At 35.7% G+C, this 23409-nt stretch overlaps 1 protein-coding gene across 30 annotated transcripts in view; it reads left to right on the top strand.

Moving 5' to 3' along the window:
• Positions 1-23409, top strand: part of VPS13B (vacuolar protein sorting 13 homolog B) — an 806276-nt gene that overhangs the window by 237130 nt on the left and 545737 nt on the right. Inside the window, exon 20 of one of the 30 annotated variants that reach the window (XM_025001974.2) lies at positions 7684-23407. The exons of the other annotated variants lie outside the window; for them this stretch is intronic. Coding sequence (XP_024857742.1) covers positions 7684-7691 — 8 coding nt within the window. The 3' untranslated portion in view covers positions 7692-23407. Of the gene's footprint in view, positions 1-7683; positions 23408-23409 lie in introns of those variants that run through there. 30 annotated transcript variants of the gene reach the window in all.

The raw sequence follows: 23409 nt of genomic DNA, 5'->3' as shown, positions 1-23409 counted from the left end.
CGCATAAAAGTAAGTTTACTGATTTCTTTACCATATGAACTATTTGTGGGAATATAGGAGCATGGTGATTTTTAATCAGAATATAAACAATTTTTAAAGGATTATGATAGTTACCAGGACATAGCCTTTTGAGAATGTTACATTTGTAGCACAGAGAATTTTTTATCCTGCTAAGGATTATGCATTTTTTTTTTCATTTAGACAGATACACAGATACACATACATATACAATGAAAGGTTTGATAAAATTTTTGCCAACTGCGTTTTCATTATAACTTTTGGGGCAGAAGTTTAAAAAAACATTTTATATTAACATAGCCCAAGGTTTTTAAGTATAAGAAAAAAAAATTCTATCTAGCATAGTAATTAAGGGAATTTTGCACATATATAAATCTTATGTTTATCTGTATTACAGCAGATATACATTTAAAACTTTGTTTTCTTTTTCAAATCATGAAGTTTGTCTTATGGTTGATTCATCTTTAGCTAAGGAAAACTCCCATATTTCTTTGCTACTCATATTTTACGTTTTATTTTTTTAAGTAAAATTATTCACTCATTCAACAAATTTTTTTGCAAGTTTTCTGCGTATAGAAATAAAATAGTGCATCAAAATCTCTACGGTAAAGAAATGTATGATATGTTGAGGAGATAGGCATATAAACACCAAGAGTAAATCAATGAATAAATGAATGAATGACTTACTAAAACAGCTTATATTTTGAGTGCAGCTTTACCCATTGTAAGCTATATTACTTTGAGCAAATTAAACTCCTGAGTATTGCTTTCTCATCTGTAAGATGAGTGTATTTTTATCTGATTGTTAGGATTGTTATGTACATTAAATTACACACTCTGTCTTCAAGTCCATTGTAATTGTAAAACATAATGCAAACTCTAAGTATTACCTTTATTCTGTCCAAAGTAGTTTAATCTTTGTTAATCATTATTTTTATTGAAGGCTCATGGTTTTTCTCTTGAATCCTTTTCTTTCCTATCATGTTCTCTGTATGTCAGCTGATCCATGTTCACTTTAAATTTTCCTCCAAGTTAACTGTGTAAACCTGTGTTTCTGAAGCTACAAGCAGATCCTTTACCTAGTCCCAGGATTCTACCTTCTTCCAGATTGAAATGTCTGCTGGGTGGCATAATAGTAGGAGTCAGAAATAGTTCAGTAGCAACAGGAAATTACTTTGCTTGCTTCTTTGAAAGGTCCCATATTCTGGAAGAAAGGCAATGCAAGGAATCTCTTGAGCCTTGTGGGTGACCAGTTGTTTTCCTTATTTATAGCACAAATTCAAAAATTTGTATTTTTTTTACTGCTTGTGTAGTAAAAAGAAACTGGTATTCTGAGTAAGTGATAGCTTCATTTGTAAATTATTATATAAGAAGTATTTTACATTGTAATGAGCTTTAAGGAACTTCAACGTAAAATACATAATGTTTTGTGTATTTTCAATGGATCAAAAAGCTAACATTATTACTTCAGTTTATTTTTATATTTTAGATAATGATGTCTGCAAAACGAGTTTTTATTTTTATGTGTTCTGTGTAGATTTTGAAGTTAGCTGTATAGTAGCTGTCATATTGGTCAAATGAGATGTAGAAGCCTTAGTGAACCACTAGGAGTTGATTTACAAAGCAGGAGTAAATTACCTATCACTTTTTGCTACTTGCTTCTTCCCCTAACTGTTGTATCCCTTCTAGAAGAAACTTGATTCCAGAGATAGCTTTTGCATCTGTTCTGTCAGCACAGTATTCACAGCAATCATCCTTACGCAGTTAATTCATTTTGTAAATAAATGATGATAGTTGTCCATTAATGTGTTAAGAATTTAATCACTTATCTAAGATTGTTTTGTTTTAATTTCACCTTCTTCTAACTTCTATCCTCACTCCTCCTCTTCTTTCTTCTCTCTGTGTCTCCTCTCTTCCTAATTAATAACCTCCTTCTAAGCAGCACCATATCACAGGGCAAACAGGCATAATTCTTTATAGGATTCTTTCCGCATGAAACTGGTCAGGATCATAACAAGTACATATAAGTATTTGGTAAATACAGACTTGTCCTAAGGAAATGATTTTTGCCTTTTGATATAATCTTTTTGTCTTCAGGCCCACATCATTTTATTTCTAAATTGATCTGTGGGGGGAAAATTTAGTCTGGCTTCACCCTGTTAAAGAATGTTTTTAAAAAGTGAAATCTTGTCTCTCGTATATATATATATAGATAGATATAAAATGGACAAATGTTAAAGATTATTATCTCATATAGGTATAAAATGAATGAATTTTAAAGATTATTAACATCATTGTCAATGAGAGAACCAGTCAGGTGTTACAACTAGATCAAAGAAGAGTTTATAAAAAGACATTTCTAGATCAGTACTACTGTAATAAATTTGGAAAGGACACAAAACAGGCTCCTTCTGCAGTGAGGGAGGGAGGTCATTTGTATTTCTACCTGACAGAATTTATTTGCATTTGTAGTGAATAATTCTTTTGCATTGCTATCGGTAATCTATCATTTAGAGATTTGTAAGAGAACTCAAAGGCAATGATAGGTACAGAGTCCCTCTAAAATCAGACTCAGATAAACTCTGAAGGTGTACTCCGAACAATGCAGAGCTCTTCATTGAAACACAATTTTTTCCCTATAAGCCTTATGGAATTCCAGATGGCTAGGCTATTTTTAGCTGAGACTGTTTAAGTATAGAGGCAGGTCAGAAGTAATTTTGTGAAGCAAATATTCAGTACATGGAAGAAAAAGTAAAGGAAAATAATACCACCGGCAGAGGGCAGTGATGAAGTTAACAGTTTCCTCTCATCAAAGGATACATTGATTGTTGAAGAATTCTGGGCTAATTCTGCAGACCTTAATTTGAATTTAACTTTTGAAATCTTGTCATATTAAGTTCCCTTCAACCAGGTGCTTTGTTAGTATCTGCAACTAAAAAAGGCCTTATGTTTATTTATTTTGTTAATATATAAGATATTTTGACCTGGTTTTAAAGTAAATAACGTGTTCTAACTTATTAAAAGGCTTTCCTGGTCAAAGTATTGATACAACAAAAATTTGAATACCTTCTCTCTATCTCATACTGCTTTAAGTATTGAGAAAGATGATTTCACACACACACACACACACACACACACACACACACACACACACGGAGGAAAGAGGAGTTGTTGAACCTCACAGAAGTAACCTTTGCTTGATTATGACATTTTTATTTTACTGGACAATTGTATTTTTTCTTTAAGAATTAAATGTTTTATACAGTATTATCTAAATTATAAGAAGCCTTTCTTCAAATGTGAAAATTACATCTTATCTGATATTTTCCACTGAAGAGATGGGATTCTGAAATACTGTGAAAGTGTTTGTAAGAATATAGTAGACAGAGTTGTGCAGAACTCAGTTATAAATAAATAGCAATAAAGAAAATAAAAAATTCATCACAGGAAGATGGCATTTCATTTCATTTACATTTAAATGATTACATTTCATTTTTACTTAAATGAAAATGGGGTGGGACTATTAATTTGTGCAAACTCTCCAGAAATCAATTTAGCAAAAGTTATTAAGGACTTTAAAAATGATTATTAGTCATAATTATACTTTAAAGACTATATCATTAAAGGAGTAATCCCAGATGCACTTAAAGACTTGTATTTAAAACATAAGTGTAATCATATCAGTTTACTTATAATAATCACAGATTTTCCTTGTTGTCCAGTAGTAGGGAAATTATAAAGATAAATTTAAAGAAGAGCATCTTTGAAATCAAGCAATAGAAAATATATATCATAGAAAAATGTTTATAATAAAAGCTATGTGGAAAAATGTTAAACCTATATATAATAAAATGTGGGTTTAAAAAATTTTCTCTTAATATATGTATATACATATATATTTACATATATTACAAAAATTAATTTTTAATAATGATTATCAGTGTTTTATGGGATTGTGAGTCATTTCCCATTAATATTTATAGTCATAGGAAGAGTATTTGGTATTTTCTGCCAACTGTATGCTTAAATATTTCTTTTTGAAAATGCTTATTTTCAACTCTTTTATGGATTATTATGATTATCTTGCTCACAATTAAGCATTCTTACACATTAAATCATATACAATCTTTGATATATAAATAGAATTTCACTTTGAAAACAACATGTGTGTCCTAAAATATAGAGTTTACAGCTTAGTTTTTATAGATACTTTGGGGGGTGTTAGTGTATAGCTGAATAAAATAACAGATTTTAAGAGGGCATAATTTCCATTTCTCAAATAGTTTCAGTCTTGTGATTAAAATGTTTGAAATGATTTTATTTTTCCTTTAACTTGTTTTGTATTTATTAAGTGTCTTCCTATTCAGCCCTATCTGGGATCATTCTACACAAAAACGCTGCAGTGAAATTTGATTTAAGCTTGCACTTCTGAATTAGCTCTTTGAATATTTGAATGGTTAGGATATTTGAATACAGATGTGAATATTTGAACACATAAGATCAAAGAATTGTCATAGTTAAAATTCAAGGCCAACTCAATAAATTTCTTCTTAAACTCACAGTGAAGTTGAAATACTCTTTTTTAGTGAAAACTAGTATAAATGAGTACTCTAAAAATAGTACTTTAATGGAAGAATAAATAAAAAAAATCTTCGTATCTATAATTGTTCTGTTTCAGGTAAAAGTAGACTTATGCAAAAGGAATACTAAAAAGATACTTTTAGAGAGACAGTTAAAGATATTCACTGGCATTTCACAGACATTAGAGGTTGATAACAATGTTGCTTTTTGTTGTTTTACTGTCATTTCCAAATAGTTAATTTTATTCTTCATTCAAGCATAATTTATGATTATTAGACATGATTAAGTTTACTTCTAGGGATTCCTAGGTGGCTCAGTGGTGAAAGAATTCACCTGCCACTGGAAAGAATGCAGAAGAGGTGGGTTTAATCCCTGGGTTGAGAAGATTCTCTGGAATAGGAAATGGCAAACAATTCCACTATTCTTGCCTGGGAAATCCCATAGACAGAGGAGCCTGGTGAGCTAGAGTCCATGGGGTCTCAAAGAGTCAGACACGACTGGTAATTTTCTGAAGTTATGAGTTCTAATTGATGAAAGGCAGACAGAGCTTGGTGAACTGTCTTTGGGAAAAAGGGAAATTGATGGGCCTGAAACTTTCTAATATGGTAATGAGCAGTCACTGAATGGAGAGGAGGAGGGAAGGAAGAGTAGACAACAAGCAGTTATTAGGTAAGAGTTTTAAAAGATTGATTTTATATTCTTAAATCATTAATTGTCAAGTATCCTTAAAATAAGATTTTGTTATAATCAGTAATGCAGGGTAGAATACATGTTTTTTAATGTATTTTATTTATTTTTTGTATTATTGAAGTATAGTTGACTTACAATGTTTCAGGTGCACAGCAAGGTGATTTGGTTATACAAATACACATATATTATTTTTGAAATGACTTTCCATCATAGTTTATTACAAGATACTGCCTGTAGTTGCCTATGCTATAGAGTAAACCTTTGTTGCTTGTTGCATATCTGTTTTTTAATTTGAAATCTAGCATTCTGATTATACTAAATCAAACAAGTGGAATCAAACTGTAACTTTTTTAGTTAGGCAAATATTTTTTTAAGTTTTCTGAAATATATATATTATACATATTTAAGTTTTTCTACTACACTTGATAAAGGCTTGAGAAAGAACAACAACAAAAATAGATGGAGAACATAAACTTAATGAAATGGGAGCACTGAATATGAAATAGAAAAAGTGAAACAAAATAGATAAAAGATCATCATATAGCCGTTTTTGGTTTTTTTTTTTGAACATGACTGCTTTCTCTGATAGTGATGTTGAGCCTCTTTTCATGTGTTTGTTATCCATCTGTATGTCTTCTTTGGAGAAATGTCTGTTTAGTTCTGCCCATTTTTTGATTGGGTTGTTTATTTTTTGGAATTGAGCTGCAGGAGTTGCTTGTATATTTTTGAGATGAATTCTTTGTCAGTTGCTTCATTTGCTATTATTTTCTTCCATTCTGAAGGCTGTCTTTTCACCTTGCTTATAGTTTCCTTTGTTGTGCAGAAGCTTTTAATTTTAATTAGGGCCCATTTGTTTATTTTTGCTTTATTTCCAGTATTCTGGGAGATGGATCATAGAGGATCCTGCTGTGATTTATGTTGGAGAGTGTTTTGCCTATGTTCTCCTCTAGGAGTTTATAGTTTCTGGCCTTACATTTAGATCTTTAATCCATTTTGAGTTTATTTTTGTGTATGATGTTAGAAAGTGTTCTAGTTTCATTCTTTTACAAGTGGTTGACCAGTTTTCCCAGCACCACTTGTTAAAGAGATTGTCTTTTCCCATTGTATATTCTTGCCTCCTTTGTCAAAGATAAGGTGGCCACAGGTGTGTGGATTTATCTCTGGGCTTTCTACTTTGTTCCATTGATCTATATTTCTGTCTTTGTGCCAGTACCATACTGTCTTGATGACTGTGGCTTTGTAGTAGAGCCTGAAGTCAGGCAGGTTGATTGCTCCAGTTCATTCTTCTTTCTCAAGATTGCTTTGGCTATTTGAGGTTTTTTGTAATTCCATACAAATTGTGAACTTATTTGTTCTAGCTCTGTGAAAAATACTGTTGGTAGCTTTATAGGGATTACAGGCAATGGCACCCCACTCCAGTACTCTTGCCTGGAAAATACCATGGATGGAGGAGCCTGGTGGGCTATAGTCCATGGGGTTGCTGAGGGTTGGACATGACTGAGTGACTTCACTTTCACTTTTCACTTTCATGCATTGGAGAAGGAAATGGCAACCCACTCCAGAGTTCTTGCCTGGAGAATCCCAGGGACCGGGGAGCCTGGTGGGCTGCCGTCTATGGGGTTGCACAGAGTCGGACATGACTGAAGCGACTTAGCAGCAGCAGCAGCAGCAGCAGCAGCAGCTTTATAGGGATTGCATTGAATCTATAGACTGCTTTGGGTAGTATACTCATTTTCACTATATTGTTTCTTCCAATCCATGAACACGGTTTATTTCTCCATCTATTAGTGTCCTCTTTTATTTCTTTCACCAGTGTTTTATAGTTTTCTATATATAGGTCTTTTGTTTCTTTAGGTAGATATATTCCTAAGCATTTTATTCTTTTCATTGCAATGGTGAATGGAATTGTTTCCTTAATTTCTCTTTCTGTTTTCTCATTATTGGTGTATAGGAATGCAAGGGATTTCTGTGTGTTGATTTTATATCCTGCAACTTTACTATATTCATTGATTAGCTCTAGTAATTTTCTGGTGGAGTCTTTAGGGTTTTCTGTGTAGAGGATCATGTCACCTGCAAACAGTGAGAGTTTTACTTCTTCTTTTCCAATTTGGATTGCTTTTATTTCTTTTTCTTCTCTGATTGCTGTGGCCAAAATTTCCAAAACTATGTTGAATAGTAGTGGTGAGAGTGGGCACCCTTTAGGGGAAATGCTTTCAATTTTTTACCATTGAGGATAATGTTTACTGTGGATTTGTCATACATAGCTTTTATTATGTTGAGGTATGTTCCTTCTATTCCTGCTTTCTGGAGGATTTTTATCATAAATGGATGTTGAATTTTGTCAAAGGCTTTCTCTGCATCTATTGAGATAATCATATGGTTTTTATTTTTCAGTTTGTTAATGTGTATTACATTGATTGATTTGCGGATATTGAAGAATCCTTGTATCCCTGGAATAAAGCCCACTTGGTCATGATGTATGATCTTTTTAATGTGTTGTTGGATTCTGTTTGCTAGTCATTATCAGAGAAATGCAAATCAAAACCACAATGAGGTATCATTTAACGCCAGTCAGAATGGCTGCTATCCAAAAGTCTACAAGCAATAAATGCTGGAGAGGGTGTGGAGAAAAGGGAACCCTCTTACACTGTTGGTGGGAATGAAACTAGTACAGCCACTGTGGAGAACAGCGTGGAGATTCCTTAAAAAACTGGAAATAGAACCGCCATATGATCTAGCAATCCCACTGCTGGGCATACACACTGAGGAAACCGGAATTGAAAGAGACACGTGTACCCCAGTGTTCATCGCAGCACTATTTGTAATAGCCAGGATATGGAAGCCACCTAGATATCCATCAGCAGATGAATGGATAAGAAAGCTGTGGTACATATACACAATGGAGTATTACCCAGCCATTAAAAAGAATACATTTGAATCAGTTCTAATGAAGTGCATGAAACTGGAACCTGTTATACAGAGTGAAGTAAGCCAGAAAGAAAAACACCAATACAGTATAATAACGCATATATATGGAATTTAGAAAGATGGTAATGATAACCTTGTATGCGAGACAGCAAATGAGGCACAGATGTATCGAACAGTCTTTTGGACTCTGTGGGAGAGGGCGAGGTTGGGATTATTTGGGAGAATGGCATTGAAACATGTATATTATCATATGTGAAACGAATCGCCAGTCCAGGTTCGATGCATGATGCAGGATGCTTGGAGCTGGTGCAGTGGGATGACCCAGAGGGATGGTATGGGGAGGGACGAGGGAGAGGGGTTCAGGATGGGGAACACGTGTACACCTGTGGCGGATTCATGTCAATATATGGCAAAACCAAATACAATATTGTAAAGTAATCAGCCTCCAATTAAAATAAATAAATTTGTATTAAAAAAATAAACATGACTGCTCATCAGAAACATATCTGGAGCTCTGGAGAAAGAAAAGCAATACCTGAGTATTTGTAGAAGAATACATATGTTTTAAGGAGGAGAGATTTTCCGGGTAATTTCTAGTCCAGAAGAAAAGATTAAAGCAAGCCTGTTATATAGATGGTCAGATGTCATCAGAGTCAAGCAGCTGGAGAGTAGAAGAGGTAAAGGTGACTCTTCTTGTCTGGTGTTTTTATTATATAATTTAAGTAATCAGGTACGTATTTACTTGGTGCACAAAACTTGGGATCTAAAGTTGAAAAAACCCTTTTATTTCTTTTGAGGTTATAGTTCATGAGCGACACTTACAGGTAAGCAGTTAATTAAAAGGTGGTTTAAACATTGCCATAAAAGAAGGCGTAGAAAGGGAAACCGTTTACCCATGCCTGGAGGTTAGGAAAGCTTTCATGGAATCAGTCAAGTGCAAGATGAGACATTAATTATGAGCTGGAGGAGAAAGAAAATGGGTCAGGTTTGGGGAAACTGCAGTTAAGTTCTGTATTAGCTTGGAATGGAAGGGGGAGCATGATAAGAATTAATGTCTTTTGAGATCAGCAAGCTCCCTCGGGTTATGAAAAACCTCGGAAGTCATTGTAAAGATTTTGGATTGAAGGCCATACGGAGCATTCGAAAATTTTTATCATCATCTTTATGCTTTAGAAATCCACATAGTAGTATGGATGATGGTAAAAGACAGGAAGCAGGGACAGTAAGAGAATGTTGCAGCGAAAAAACTGATACTGTCAATAGAATCTCACAAATTGATGGGATTGTAATGTGTTGGAATCAGCAGGAGTTGATGGATCATTGAATATGATGGCCAAGGGAAAGGGTGTAGTAGGCCAGTATCCCGTGTCTGGTTTAAAAAGCCGGAGAGCTGGGTGCTAGGTACAATGCCTGTCCCTACAATGAGGTCCAAAGAAATGAGAATCAGGTTTGTTTTTGGGTGATAGAGACATTTGGTCTGCAGGGCGGGAGATGTAAGAGACCCGGGTTCAATCCTTGGGTCGGGAACATTGATCCCTGGGGTAGGAAATGGCAGCCTATTCCAGTATTCTTGTCTGGAGAATTCCATGGACAGAGGAACCTGGCAGACTACAGTCCTTGGAGTCGCAAAGAGTCTGACACTACTGAGCGAATAACACACACATACACACAGCCATTTGGTATTATAGTAATATTTTTCTGGTTCTTCTCATGCACCAGATATTTTGGTAAGCATTTTAAGTAGAACCGAAGCAGTCCATCTCTAGAACTCATACACTTACCCATTACACCAAGAGCAAAGAGTAGGGAAGAATGCAGATCCCTCAAAATTGATTAGTCAGCTCATTTCATTCTGCTTAATTTCATTTATTGGCTGTTACCTACATGCATGAAACTGCTAAAGGGTGGTATAAAAATGTATTAGATACCAGTCCCCATTGAATAATATACACCTATAACTAATTCTAGAAAACAAGCTTAACAGATACTATAATTGATTGGGAGAAAACTACATCTATCTGAAAATAGATGGCAGAGATTAATTTGAATGGGAAGGAGGATTGGATGATACTAGGAAAGTTTTCTCAAATAAGGACAGATATTGAAACCTGGAATGATAGAAGATTACATATGAGTTGAAAATTGTTACTGTTTAAACATTGCAAATAATTTCAGTTCCTACATTGTTTTACTTTAAATGTTTGGTAATTATTATAAGTCGGCTTCCCGTGGCTCATGGATAAGGAATCTGCCTGCCAATGCAGGAGACGTGGGTTTGATCCTTGGGTCGGGAAGATTCCCTGGAAAAGGAAATGGCAACCCACTCTAGTATTCTTGCCTGGAAAAATCGTGGACAGAGGAGCCTGGAAGGCTACAGTCCATTGGGATCACAAAAAGAGATGGGCACGACTTAGTGATGGAATGACAATTTTTATGAGTATAAATCCATATTTTTATAAAGTTTAAAAGTATATTTTTGTTAAAGTTTATTTAAAAGTGTACGTTTTATATTTATGGTAATGGAGTTTTTCTTCTAAAGTGTTTCAGTATATTCAGATAACTATAATCAAAATTGTATTTAAAATTTTCAAATTTTACAGTGTGATTATACAATATGAAATATTTGTAATACTTGCTATTACTGCTTTTGTTTCCTAAGACACTTTTTAAAAATTAAATATTTGGATCATTAGATTGTATTTAGTTTATGTGGCCTTGCTTGAAGTTAATTATTAATATTAAGTAGAACTTGATTTTTAACTTTAGAAAAAGAAATAACAGAAGTTAATAAAATTTTTAATTCTGTGCATTGTTAACAAGCCATAGCATAAGTAAGCCTTAGTCAGCCTGTGAAAGGGATGACTTAACACAACTGTTGATGCGTTTGGAGTGAAACATCTTTATCAAGTTAATACAAGAAGCAGTTATGCCCTACTTGAATTACTCATTTATAATAGCTGAACAGCAGCCTGCATGTGGACTTTGAAATCCTGGGAAAATAAGATGCCTGCATATATCCAAATGTTGAAAGCCTTTACTCTCAGCAGCTGGAAAATGTTGAGCTCCATTGTCATCTACTAGGTTTTTGGTTTTCATGGAGATGTGATCAGTGTAATTACTGACCAGCTTTATTCATTACTTTTAATGATGATAGCCTCTGATGTCAGCCTCCGAAGTTTGTAACTTAAAAGATCGTGTTTAAGTACAGTGTATTTAAAATTTACAGAAATCTAACACATAGATGATTTTATTTTGCTCAAACTTATCACATATACTCCAATTACTAAATATCTGAAATATTTTAGATGACATGATAGATATTACTTGTTTATTTTAAATGAATCCTGCAATGTTTTTGTCTCCATGATTCACAAAATATGCTCAACATATTGCTATTCTGGGTAAGTTTTATATATTCGATCCATTCATGTGCAGAATTTTTATATATATTTCCTAAAATGCAGGATATGGTTCTATTTTAAATCAGAATTACTTATAAACAAAACAACTAATTATTAGAACTTCTTATTTGTCATCGTTTTACTACCATCTGGTGTCTAGTTAGGAGAACAATTTTAGAAAACATGGAATGATAAAGGATAGGCCAAGACAAGATTGTTATATGAAGGAAGAAATGGATCTATAACTTTGAAGCTGTTACTTGCATTTTAACTATGGAACCTTATCTTTGTATAAATCATGTGATATCACTTTGAATGTGTCTTAATCCATTACGTGATTGCAACACCAGGCACTGAATAGTTTTCTGTGGATTGTCCACTGTACAGAGACATCCCTTTAAAGAGGTCATCGTTGACGTCATAAACCAAGTGTATTTGCTAATTAATATTATTTTTATTATTTATTTCAGGATTTTCAGAGGACGGTAAAATTATATTCTTACAAATTTAGCATGTTATGACACTATTGAACAGATGGAAGTAAAATTAAGGAAGGTAGCATGTGACTAGTTAATAAACTATAGATAATATTAATGTTGCCATGTTTAACCAGTTTCTTTTTTTAAGTTGGTCTGTTAAAAGTATTTCTCACCCTTAAAAAGTGTTTATATAAGATATCATCTCCATTGACTAACAATTGATGATCCTATATTTACAGGTATTATGCCAGTGAAATAATGAGAACATTTTACACATACTCATAGTAACTATCATTATATAGATATTAAAAAAAAAATCAATCTGTAGTTAACATGAGCTAAGTAGTTTGCTTTGCCTTTTATTTATTTTTTTTTAATTCTTTAATTTTTGGCTGTGGTTATCGCTGCTGCAAGGTGGCTTTCTCTAGTTGTGGGGAGGAGGACCTCCTCTCCGTTGTGGTTAGCAGGCTTCTCGTTGCGGTGTCTTCTCTTGTTGCGAGGCACAGGCTCTAGAGCTGCTTGGGCTTTAGTAGCTGCAGCCCACAGACTTAGCTGCTCCATGGCATGTGGGATCTTCCCAGGCCAGGGATCTGAAACCATGTCTCCTGCCTTGGCAGGCGGATTCTTAACCACTGGACCACCAGGGAGATCCTGCTTTGCTCTGTTTCAAGACATGCTTCTGTAACTGTATCCTACTTGTCTGGAAGTAGCACATGCTTCAAAGAAAAGTTTTATCTACAAAATTTGAGTTGTTTGTTTTTCTGAATCTTTGAATCTTCTTTTTAAACATATCTTGATATCTTTCTCTATGGCTGTTTTTTATTTAAACCCCTTTTAACAAACCTGTATTTGTGTGCATATATGTGTTTAGCCAAAGGTGAGCAGTTACTTGTTTTTTTTGTGTGTGTATGTTGTTTGCTTTTGGCCACAACGCACAGCATGTGGGATCTTAGTTCCCTGACTAGAGATCAAACCTGCACTCCCTGCATTGGAAGTGCAGAGTCTTAATCATTGGACCACCAGGAAAGTCCCAAGAGGGAGCAGTTTTGCAGCACTGCCCCCAGCATGGTATCAGTTCATATACTGTTGTTTGTTTCCTATGCCCTTCTCTTATTTCCAGTTCTGAAGTAGTTCCTGGGCTTTATCTTTGGTTATACCTACGTGAATAACACATGCAGCATTAATATGTTCTTTGATAAATAGCTTGCTTATTCTAAATAATTTTATGTCAACATTTGAAAAATAACTTGTCAATTTAGAAAAAAAAAAAAAAACTTCTAAGCAAAGTGTTGGTTGTAGAGTAAATACTGAAATAGTATGCAACTGGAGCATGGTAAGGTTGCTGTGTGGGTTGTCTTCTGTATTCTAAAAAACAAAACAAAAACACTCCTTGAAATCTCTTTGGATCTTTCTTAACCCAATGAATTGTAGCTTAAATTTGTTGTTGTACCCCCTGATCGGTCTGTGACCAACTGTAATATTTGTTTGGTTAAGAGTACAGTATAGGTTTCCAGATCATTATTGGTTTGTTTCTACCATTCTTGGTGTTAATGATGAAAGGGCTTTTATTGGGAAATACGATGGGGTCTTTTTTTTCTGTGTTCGCTTACTTATATTTCTTTTACTTTACTTAACCTATTCAAGAGAGCTTGCCTGTGTTATTCTAGAGCTGGGTTCCAGTCTCAGCTGTGTCTTTATTGGGTGTTTATCGCTTATACAGGGCCTTCTAGATTTTTTGCTACACTAAGACTGCTATCCAGTCATCATCAGGAAGTTTCAAGATAATGAATTTTCTGTCTATTACTAGACTCATTTGGCCATTACTTTATTCTCTACAGCTAGGTTACTAGGGCAATCTCTAGTAATCTGTAGTAATCTGTAGGACTTCAGATTAGCATATCAATATTGATATGCAGAAAGAAATAGAGGAAAACAACAGAACGGGAAAGACTAGAGATCTCTTCAAGACAATCAGAGATACCAAATGGGCTCGATAAAGGACAGAAATGGTATGGACCTAACAGAAGCAGAAGATATTAAGAAGAGATGGCAAGAATACACAGAAGAACTGTACAAAAAAGATCTTCACAACCCAGATAATCATGATGGTGTGATCACTGACCTAGAGCCAGACATCCTGGAATGTGAAGTCAAAACGCTGGACTGGAAGAAACACCAGCTGGAATCAAGATTGCTGGGAGAAATATCAATAACCTCAGATATGCAGATGACACCACCCTTATGGCAGAAAGTGAAGAGGAACTAAAAAGCCTCTTGATGAAGGTGAAAGTGGAGAGTGAAAAAGTTGGCTTAAAGCTCAGCATTCAGAAAATGAAGATCATGGCATCCGGTCCCATCACTTCATGGGAAATAGATGGGGAAACAGTGGAAACAATGTCAGACTTTATTTTGGGGGGCTCCAAAATCACTGCAGATGGTGACTGCAGCCATGAGATTAAAAGACGCGTACTCCTTGGAAGGAAAGTTATGACCAACCTAGATAGCATATTGAAAAGCAGAGACATTACTTTGCCAACAAAGGTTCATCTAGTCAAGGCTGTGGTTTTTCCTTTCATCATGTATGGACTATGAAGAAGGCTGAGCGCCGAAGAATTGATGCTTTTGAACTGTGGTGTTGGAGAAGACTCTTGAGAGTCCCTTAGACTGCAAGGAGATCTGACCAGTCCATCCTAAAGGAGATCAATCCTGGGATTTCTTTGGAGGGAATGATGCTAAAGCTGAAACTCAAGTACTTTGGCCACCTCATGTGAAGAGTTGACTCATTGGAAAAGACTCTGATGCTGGGAGGGATTGGGGGCAAGAGGAGAAGGGGACAACAGAGGATGAGATGGCTGGATGGCATCACTGACTCGATGGACGTGAGTCTGAGTGAACTCCGGGTGTTGTTGATGGACAGGGAGGTCTGGCGTGCTGGGATTCATGAGGTCGCAAGGAGTCGGACATGACTGAGCGACTGAACTGAACTGATTGATATTTTAATGCTGAATACCAGTAAAATATGGTAATTAACATTATAAAAAGGTCTTACTTTGTTGTTTGAAACCAGTTGAGAAAGAGAAGACCTAAAGCATCATTATTTTGAAAAATCGATGCTAGAGGCAGTGGGCCATATTTCTGACAAGGTGCAGACTACCCCATAACTCATACTGTGTTTTAACTTTATAACTACATGTTTTTTTCTATAGTGATGCCACCATTGAAGGAATTGAGGTGGCATTAAGAAAAATCTGTTTCAAGTATTTTAAAGGCCAGTGCATTCCAGGATCAGGAATCCAAAAGCGAAATTCCAGTAGTAGAAGGATTTCGAAGCAGCTGCAGAATTCTGCGCATAGCTCCACATTCCATGGAGCTTTAGAGTGCTTGTTTCTTGTTTGCGACCACTTTAGTGCTGAGTGTGCCTCAGTGCCTGAAAAGAAATTTATACAACAGATGTCTCACTAAGGAGAGCTGCTTTTTCATTTATACTCAAATCTAGTTATTTTTGGTCTATCTGTAATTTTCTACAACTTCTGAATAAATTTTAATGTTTCCATGATCCTAATTTATTAGAGTAATTTATGACAGCATAATGATAGATTGTATAGTAGTTAAAAGCATGGGCTTTGAAATCAGACTGATTCCTGATCCTGTTGCATACCATCTCTGTGATCGTGAGCAAGTTTTTGAATTCTTCAGTAACTTTGTTTCCTCATTGGTAATACGGAGATAATAATAGTGTTGGTGTTGCAGGGTTGTCACAAGATTAAGTGATTTCAAGTGGGGAAACTATTTTAGAGTAAGATTTGTCACATACAAACTTCAGTGGTTATCATTGTCATGGTAAAAGTTTGTGACTAGAATTCCCCAAACAGAAATAAACTAGTATTTATTTTCTAGTTAATCAGAAATTACTTGCCTGTGAAAAGATATTTAGGTATAAGAAGGAAAATTTTAATTAAGTTCAATTTTTTTTTTTTCGTGAAATAAAACTTTGTATCCCGTGTGTAAAATGAATTAATATTATGTGTCTAGCATTAGATAATTATAATCATTTCTGTAAAGGAAACTCTTAAATTTATGCTGCTCCCTACTGTTTGGAGTACCAACATTTTCCCTGATCAGCAGATGAATTTTTGGTTATCTGTGAAACATTTTCTCTTGAATAATTTACAAGCATATTATACTCAGCCCTTCCAATTCACTTTAAATTCACTGTTTTACTCCAACCCTGCACCGTAACCAGTGAATGGTAGTATTACCAGTCCAGTCAGAAACCTAGTAATTGCCCTAAACTTTTCCCTTCCTTCATTTCCGATGTTTCCTGTTTGGGCAATAATCAGTTTTTCAAGACTTTTCTATAAAACTTTTCTGTAAGACAGATCTGATCCTTTCCCTTCTTTTTAAAATACCCCTTCAGTGACTTTCTCATATCTTTCTGGTAAAGGACAGACTTCTTAGCCAAATATACAGATTTGTTCTTAGGTAATGTTTTCACTACACTGTGTGGAACTATTTTGAATTCCATGAACATGCCGTTCTCCCTTACCATCTTCATTTGTGCATAGTTTTCAGGGCATAGGAAGCACCCTGGTTTGCTGCTGTCCACTCTCCAGTTAAAGCATTACTACAATTAAAAATTCATTCCCAGGTTTACCTTCCAAGACAAGTTAGGTGCCCTTTCATGTTTGCTTTCCCCCACCCCCACATTCTGTAACCCCTTAGGAAATTTTGTTAAACCATTTATCAAAAATTATGATGATTAATTTTTGTCGGCATTTTCCATTGAATTATAATAGCTCAAATACAAGGACTGTTTCTTTATATCTGTGAATGCTTAATGTTTGGTTTTAGGCAAATGGTTAGTGGTTAATAAAAGTTTGTTGAATTAATAAATGAATTTGAATGAGAACCAAGTCCTTAGTAACATTTGCATGGTAAACTCGTCTTTAATGGAAGATAATGAGATTAATTCCTAGTAATTATTCTCAGGAGGCAAAAATGGACTGAACCCGACGCTTCTGCCCATTTGAAATCAGTCATTCTGTTAGTTTGTCTTATTTATTTACCACTTTGGCTATAACTATTTGGTGTTACCATTTTTCTTGTTAATACTAGTCACTCTGTCAAAAAGTACCTTTCATCTACTTATAATTCATAACTTTTAATTAATGTTGTTTATTTTTGTTTTATTAGATGACCAGAAGTACACATTTCCCCCATAGTTTACATATTTATTATCATAAATGTGAAGTGGATTCATTGAACTATTTAAGGGAGTCTGACAAATTGATTAGGAGGACTCGCCCTTGGAGGGCATGAAACATGGATCTGTTATTCACAGGACAAGAAGTGAGAGAAATGTGTGGTCAGGGTAAATTTATGTCAGTTAGGGAGTTTTTCCTGAGAATGGATAAGAGGCTTAGAATCTGCACACATGGAGGTCAGTACTATGGGGATAGGAGGTAAAAGTGATATCTCGAGTGCCAGAAAGGCCAACATGTTAGGGGTTTATATGTCTTTAATTATTATGTAGGGGTATCTGGCTTTTAAGTGCAAGGAGAATGCTGTTTGAAGGAGACTGGTTGTGAGTAGCAGTGAATTCCCATTAGAAGTTGTAAAGCGTATAAACAGTGGAACACCTGGACTCTGAAAGTGGGATACCATTTATGTTTATTGTACTGATACTACTAGGTACAAAAGTATATATTTTTGAGTATGAATATGAATAACCTAGTTCAACCTGCCCTTAACGAAAAGCTAGAGACTAATGTTGATACCGGTTTAGTGAACAAATCTGAGTGGTTTTCTGTGCCCTTGGTGGAACAAATTAAACTTTCACTGGTTGAGTGGTTATACCCACACGGTGTAGTGTGGGAGGATTATCAGCTAGTTTGTCTTATTGGCTTTTTGGCAGCAGAAAACTGTTAAACTGAGTTTTCCCATGGAAGAGTTATCTTTCTTGAAATCCCACAACTTTTACTAAAAAAATTTATGAAGTGGGATGACAGTAAATTACTGAAGAATCATCAAAGCAAGTATGTTATTAATTGACAATTTATTGACTTCATCCCCTGAGCCAGTTTAAAGAAAAGGGAGGGTGGGTTAGATTTCAAGCTACACTTTGAATGCTGTGTGAGGTCTGTCTGAGATATTTTGGTTAGGCTGTGATTAATTAACTCAATTAAACAAGTACATGAGTCAAAGTACACTCTCTCATGCATCTGTCAAGTTGGTAATAATGGGTTCAGTACTGATAAAATTGTGAATCTAAATCTGATTAGCACTGAAAGGCACACAAAAATTCACCTGTCACTAATCTTCTGTGATAAAAAATGGCAATAATTTAGGGTTTCATGTATGTTTTCAGTATCTTTATATAGGTATACACATACATATATATGTATCCTTATGTGTGTGTGTGTGTATAGATGTTTATAGACAGTAAAGAATCTGACTGTAATGCAAGAGACCCAGTTTTGATCCCTGGGTCGGGAAGATCCCCTGGAGAAGGGAGTGGCTACCCATTCCAGTATCTTGCCTGGAGAATCCCATGGAAAGAGGAACCTGGCTGGCTACAGTCTATGGGGTTGCGAAGAGTTGGACATGACTGAATGACTTTCACATATGCTTATTTAACTTCAGAGATAATGAGATTAAGCTCTAAACTTCCTTTTAAATTGTGTTTTAAAATATTAACTTTCAGTTAGTTGTGTTCTTTTAAAAACTGTTACAGATTACTGTCCTTGGGCTTTGTAGCTTATGTAGTTAATATAATTTTACTGACAGGTGTAAAAGCAAAGAGGTTTGAGACCTCCCTTCTTATTGTAAATACTCCTTAAGAAATAGGTGCTTTCAGTATCATTCTTTTAAAATATAAATGTTTTCCTTATCATTAAAAAAAAAGCTGCTTTCAGTTTGTGAACAGGAAACTGTAATTCCCTAACTAGAACTTTGTCTTTTTCTTCTTTGAAAAAAATCTCTGAATTTTGAGATAGGTAGTTCCTTTTGTTCTGTTCCCTAAGTATAATTTAGTTTTTTTTTAATTCTGAAAAATCTGTGTGCTATCTCAATTATTATTGGCTTTGTGATTTTTCATATTTTAATATCTATGAAGTTAGGAGTCCTTGTATAGTTAATGATATCTTACAGTTGCTCATAGCCTGAGTTGAGGTCAAAGGCTGTCAGAGAAATGATCTGCTTGCTTCTGCTGCCCGTATAGGGGCACTGCAACTTGAACTACGAGTTAAATATCTGCTTGTGAAATTTCTGGACTTTCTTGATAATGCGAGTCCATACTGCAAATCTGTGTGAATATCAGTTCATGATTCAAATTCCCTACGGTTTGTATTTGTCTGAGATCTCTTTGAATATTGTCCCAGATCTGGCAGTTTACCAGTGCTGTACCTCGCAAGATTATTTAGTGAGCACCCTTGATCTGAAATTTAGTAAAAGGTCTAGAGAAGCTGGGCCATTCAATTATTATTTAACCAGTGGCATCCCATTCTTATTTTTGAGGTAAGAGATATTGGAGGATTTGTTTACTATTAATAAAGATTTGCAATAGGGCAAAAATTATTGAACTTATTCTTTTAAAGTTTTGTCCTGAATTTAGGTGTATGCACCAAAGTCATCTCTCTAAAGTCCATAACTAGTAGAGGATGTCTGTTTCCTGTAGATTAATATGTGTTTCCAAACAACTATTTGTACTTTGGTTAGAAAAGTATGGGATCCTTGGAAAACCTTAATTCACAGTTAACGTTTTAAACCTTGACTTTAAAAAAAAAATTCAGATAGTAAGCCAGTTCCATTGTATGCTTTCTCTAATTTACTACCTCTGCAAACCGAGCATTTTTTTTGTGAATTTTTATATTGGATGGGAGTAATATTTACACCTCTATACTCAATAAAAATTTATTGTGAGTAGAAAGCATTTATACAGTGGTTGATTGATTCTTCAGTTCATGATATACTGTATTGAATAGGAATACTGTGGAATTACCATTCTATGAATAGATAGTCTTTGAACACAACATACTGGGAAATATGGTAAATGAAAGAGGGAGACTGATAAACACATTCCACTGATAAAATATAGGTTCGTCTAGTCAAGGCTATGATTTTTCCTGTGGTCATGTATGTATTTGAGAGTTGGACTGTGAAGAAGGCTGAGCGCCGAAGAATTGATGCTTTTGAACTGTGGTGTTGGAGAAGACTCTTGAGAGTCCCTTGGACTGCAAGGAGATCCAACCAGTCCATTCTGAAGGAGATCAGGCCTGGGATTTCTTTGGAGGGAATGATGCTAAAGCTGAAACTCCAGTACTTTGGCCACCTCATGCGAAGAGTTGACTCATTGGAAAAGACTCTGATGCTGGGAGGGACTGGGGGCAAGAGGAGAAGGGGACAACAGAGGATGAGGTGGCTGCATGGCATCACTGACTTGATGGATGTGACTCTGGGTGAACTCCGGGAGTTGGTGATGGACAGGGAGGCCTGGCGTGCTGTGATTCATGGGGTCGCAAAGAGCCGGACACGACTGAGCGACTGATCTGATCTGATCAGATATGGTGCTTTTATTGAGCTATTCTTGTCCTACCCAGATCTTATTTTAGAACAGAGAAAATAGTAAACATATTTAAATGTTAAATAAGGTACTTTAGTTCAATACAAGAAAATATTCTGCCATTGAGAATAACTTGTGTGAAAGTCTTCATGAGTAGAGGTGAATCTTATAATTAAGGTGGTTTCAATTGTATTATTTTTAGGCCAAGGATATGGCACAGTTAGTACTGTTGTTAGGGGCACAATGATAGTAGTGGTTCTTAGCACCGAAACCTCATGCTTCTTTTGATAGCATGTATTTTCTGATGCCTCTTTACTGTGTTGATATAAAATTCATAGTTAAGGTATATTTTTAAGCTGATAACTTATGGAGAAATCAATATAATGCCATAGTTGTAGGAATGGGAAAATGAAAGGAAAGTAATTTCTTCAGTATTTAGAGTGTAACTAGACTAGAAGGCACAAATTGCTCAGGTTAAGACACTTAGCCTGCCACATGCGTTACATCAGCACATTTGTACACTTTGCTTGCCTGTATATTGATAAATTGCTAGTAGTCCAGTGGGATAGCCATGGGTGAAGTGATTTTTCTGAAATGGCAAACACTTCTTGGTCAAATTCTCAATGATTCATAATTTTTCTTCTGTATTCCTGATAGTTAAATTACTGGACCTTTCAGATTCATTAAAGTAGGTGTGAAAGCTCCTGTATGTTTAAATGTAAAAGACATTCTAGGTTCAAATAATTATGACTAGATTTTTTCACTCACATGACTGTCAGGATACTTTAAAATTGTTATGGAATGTGAGATCATTCTTTGTTGTACAAGAGACTGTTTTGAGTGTTCAACAACTTTGATGTCTTGGTTGATGCCAAATGTCAGGTGGTATCTCCTAATCATTGTGACAACCGGAAACAATAATTTCCAAAAATGCCCCTAGAGGATGTTTATTGTTGTTCAGTTACTGAAAGTGAAGTCACTCAGTCGTGTCTGACTCTTTGCAACCCCACGGACGGTAGCCTATCAGGCTCCGTCGTCCATGGGATTTTCCAGGCAAGAATACTGGAGTGGGCTGCCATTTCTTCCTCCAGCGGACCTTCCCAACCCAGGGATCGAACCCAGGTCTTCTGCATTGCAGATGCTTTACCTCTGAGTTACTAGGTGTATCCAACTCTTTGTGACCCTGTGTGCTGTAGCATGCCAGGCCACCATGTCCTTTACCATCTCTGGGCATTTCCCCAAGTTCATGTCCATTGAATCCATGATGCCATCCAACCATCTCATCCTCTGTCACCCTCTTCTCCTTCTGCCTTCAATCTTTCTCAGCATCAGGGTCTTTTCCAATGATTGGGCTGTTAGCATCAGGTGGCCGAAGTATAAGAGCTTCAGCTATCAGTCCTTCCAATAAATCTTCAGGGTTTATTTATTTTAAGATTGACTGATTAGATCTCCTTTCTGTCCAAGGGACTCCCTTCCAGCACCACAGTTCAGAAGCATCAGTTCTTTGGCACTCTGCCTTCTTTATGGTCCAACTCTCACATCCATACATGACTACTAGAAAAACTATAGCTTTGACTAGACAGACCTTTGTTGGTAAAGTGATGTCTTTGCTTTTTAAGACACTGTCTGGGTTTGTCATAGCTTCCCTGCCAAGAAGCAAGCATCTTTAAATTTCATGACTGCAGTCACCTTCTGCAGTGATTTTAGAACCCTAAAGGAAGAAATCTGTCACAACTTCCATCTTTTCCCCTTTTGTTTCCCTTGAAGTGGTGGGACTGGATGCTTTGATATTAGTTTTTTTATTTTTTATTTTTTTTGAGTTTTTAGCCGGCTTTTCCACAACCCTCATAATGAATCTACTGAATATGGAACAAAGATCATGGGTTACAGGTGGAAGTCACAGCCTTGGATTTCATTCTAAATCCTTCTTCTTTGGACTTTGTTTTTTGGGCCAGTTAGTTAACCTCTTATAGTCTCAGATCCCTTTCTAAAATACTGGGAAGATAATATCTTATGGAGTTATTAAGTGGATAAAACAATATATTTTAGGTACCTGACCTGTGCTTCATGTGGGATGGGACTGTTTCTGTCTGACTTAGCACGTTACTTTCCAATACTAGTCAGTCAATTCAGTCACTCTGTCGTGTCCAACTCCTTGCGACCCCATGGACTGCAGCACACTAGGCTTCCCTGTCCATCACCAACTCCCGGAGCCTGCTCAAACTCATGTCCATTGCATTGGTCATGCCATCCAGCATTCTCATCCTCTGTCGTCCCCTTCTCCTCCCACCTTATATCGTTCCCAGCCTCAGGGTCTTTTCCAATGAGTCGGTTTTTCACATCAGTTGGCCAAAATATTGGAATAATGCCAATACTAGGAGGCATTTAATAAATATTTGCTTACTCTTATTATTTAACTCTTATATGTCACACTGTATTCCAGTATTAAAAACATGTGAGGGAGGGGTGGCTTATAATAGACCCTAGGGCTATCATGGAAAAAGCAAGAGAGTTCCAGAAAAACATCTATTTCTGCTTTATTGACTTTGCCAAAGCCTTTGACTGTGTGGATCACAATAAACTGTGGAAAATTCTGAAAGAGATGGGAATACCAGACCACCTGACCTGCCTCCTGAGAAATCTGTATGCAGGTCAGGAAGCAACAGTTAGAACTGGACATGGAACAACAGACTGGTTCCAAATAGGAAAAGGAGTATGTCAAGGCTGTATATTGTCACCCTGCTTATTTAAC

Source organism: Bos taurus, chromosome 14 (assembly GCF_002263795.3).
Source record: "Bos taurus isolate L1 Dominette 01449 registration number 42190680 breed Hereford chromosome 14, ARS-UCD2.0, whole genome shotgun sequence".
In the NCBI taxonomy this organism is placed as follows: Eukaryota; Metazoa; Chordata; class Mammalia; order Artiodactyla; family Bovidae; genus Bos; species Bos taurus.
The sequence above is the reverse complement of the archived record's forward strand: the minus strand, read 5'-3'. Positions and strand labels throughout refer to the sequence as shown.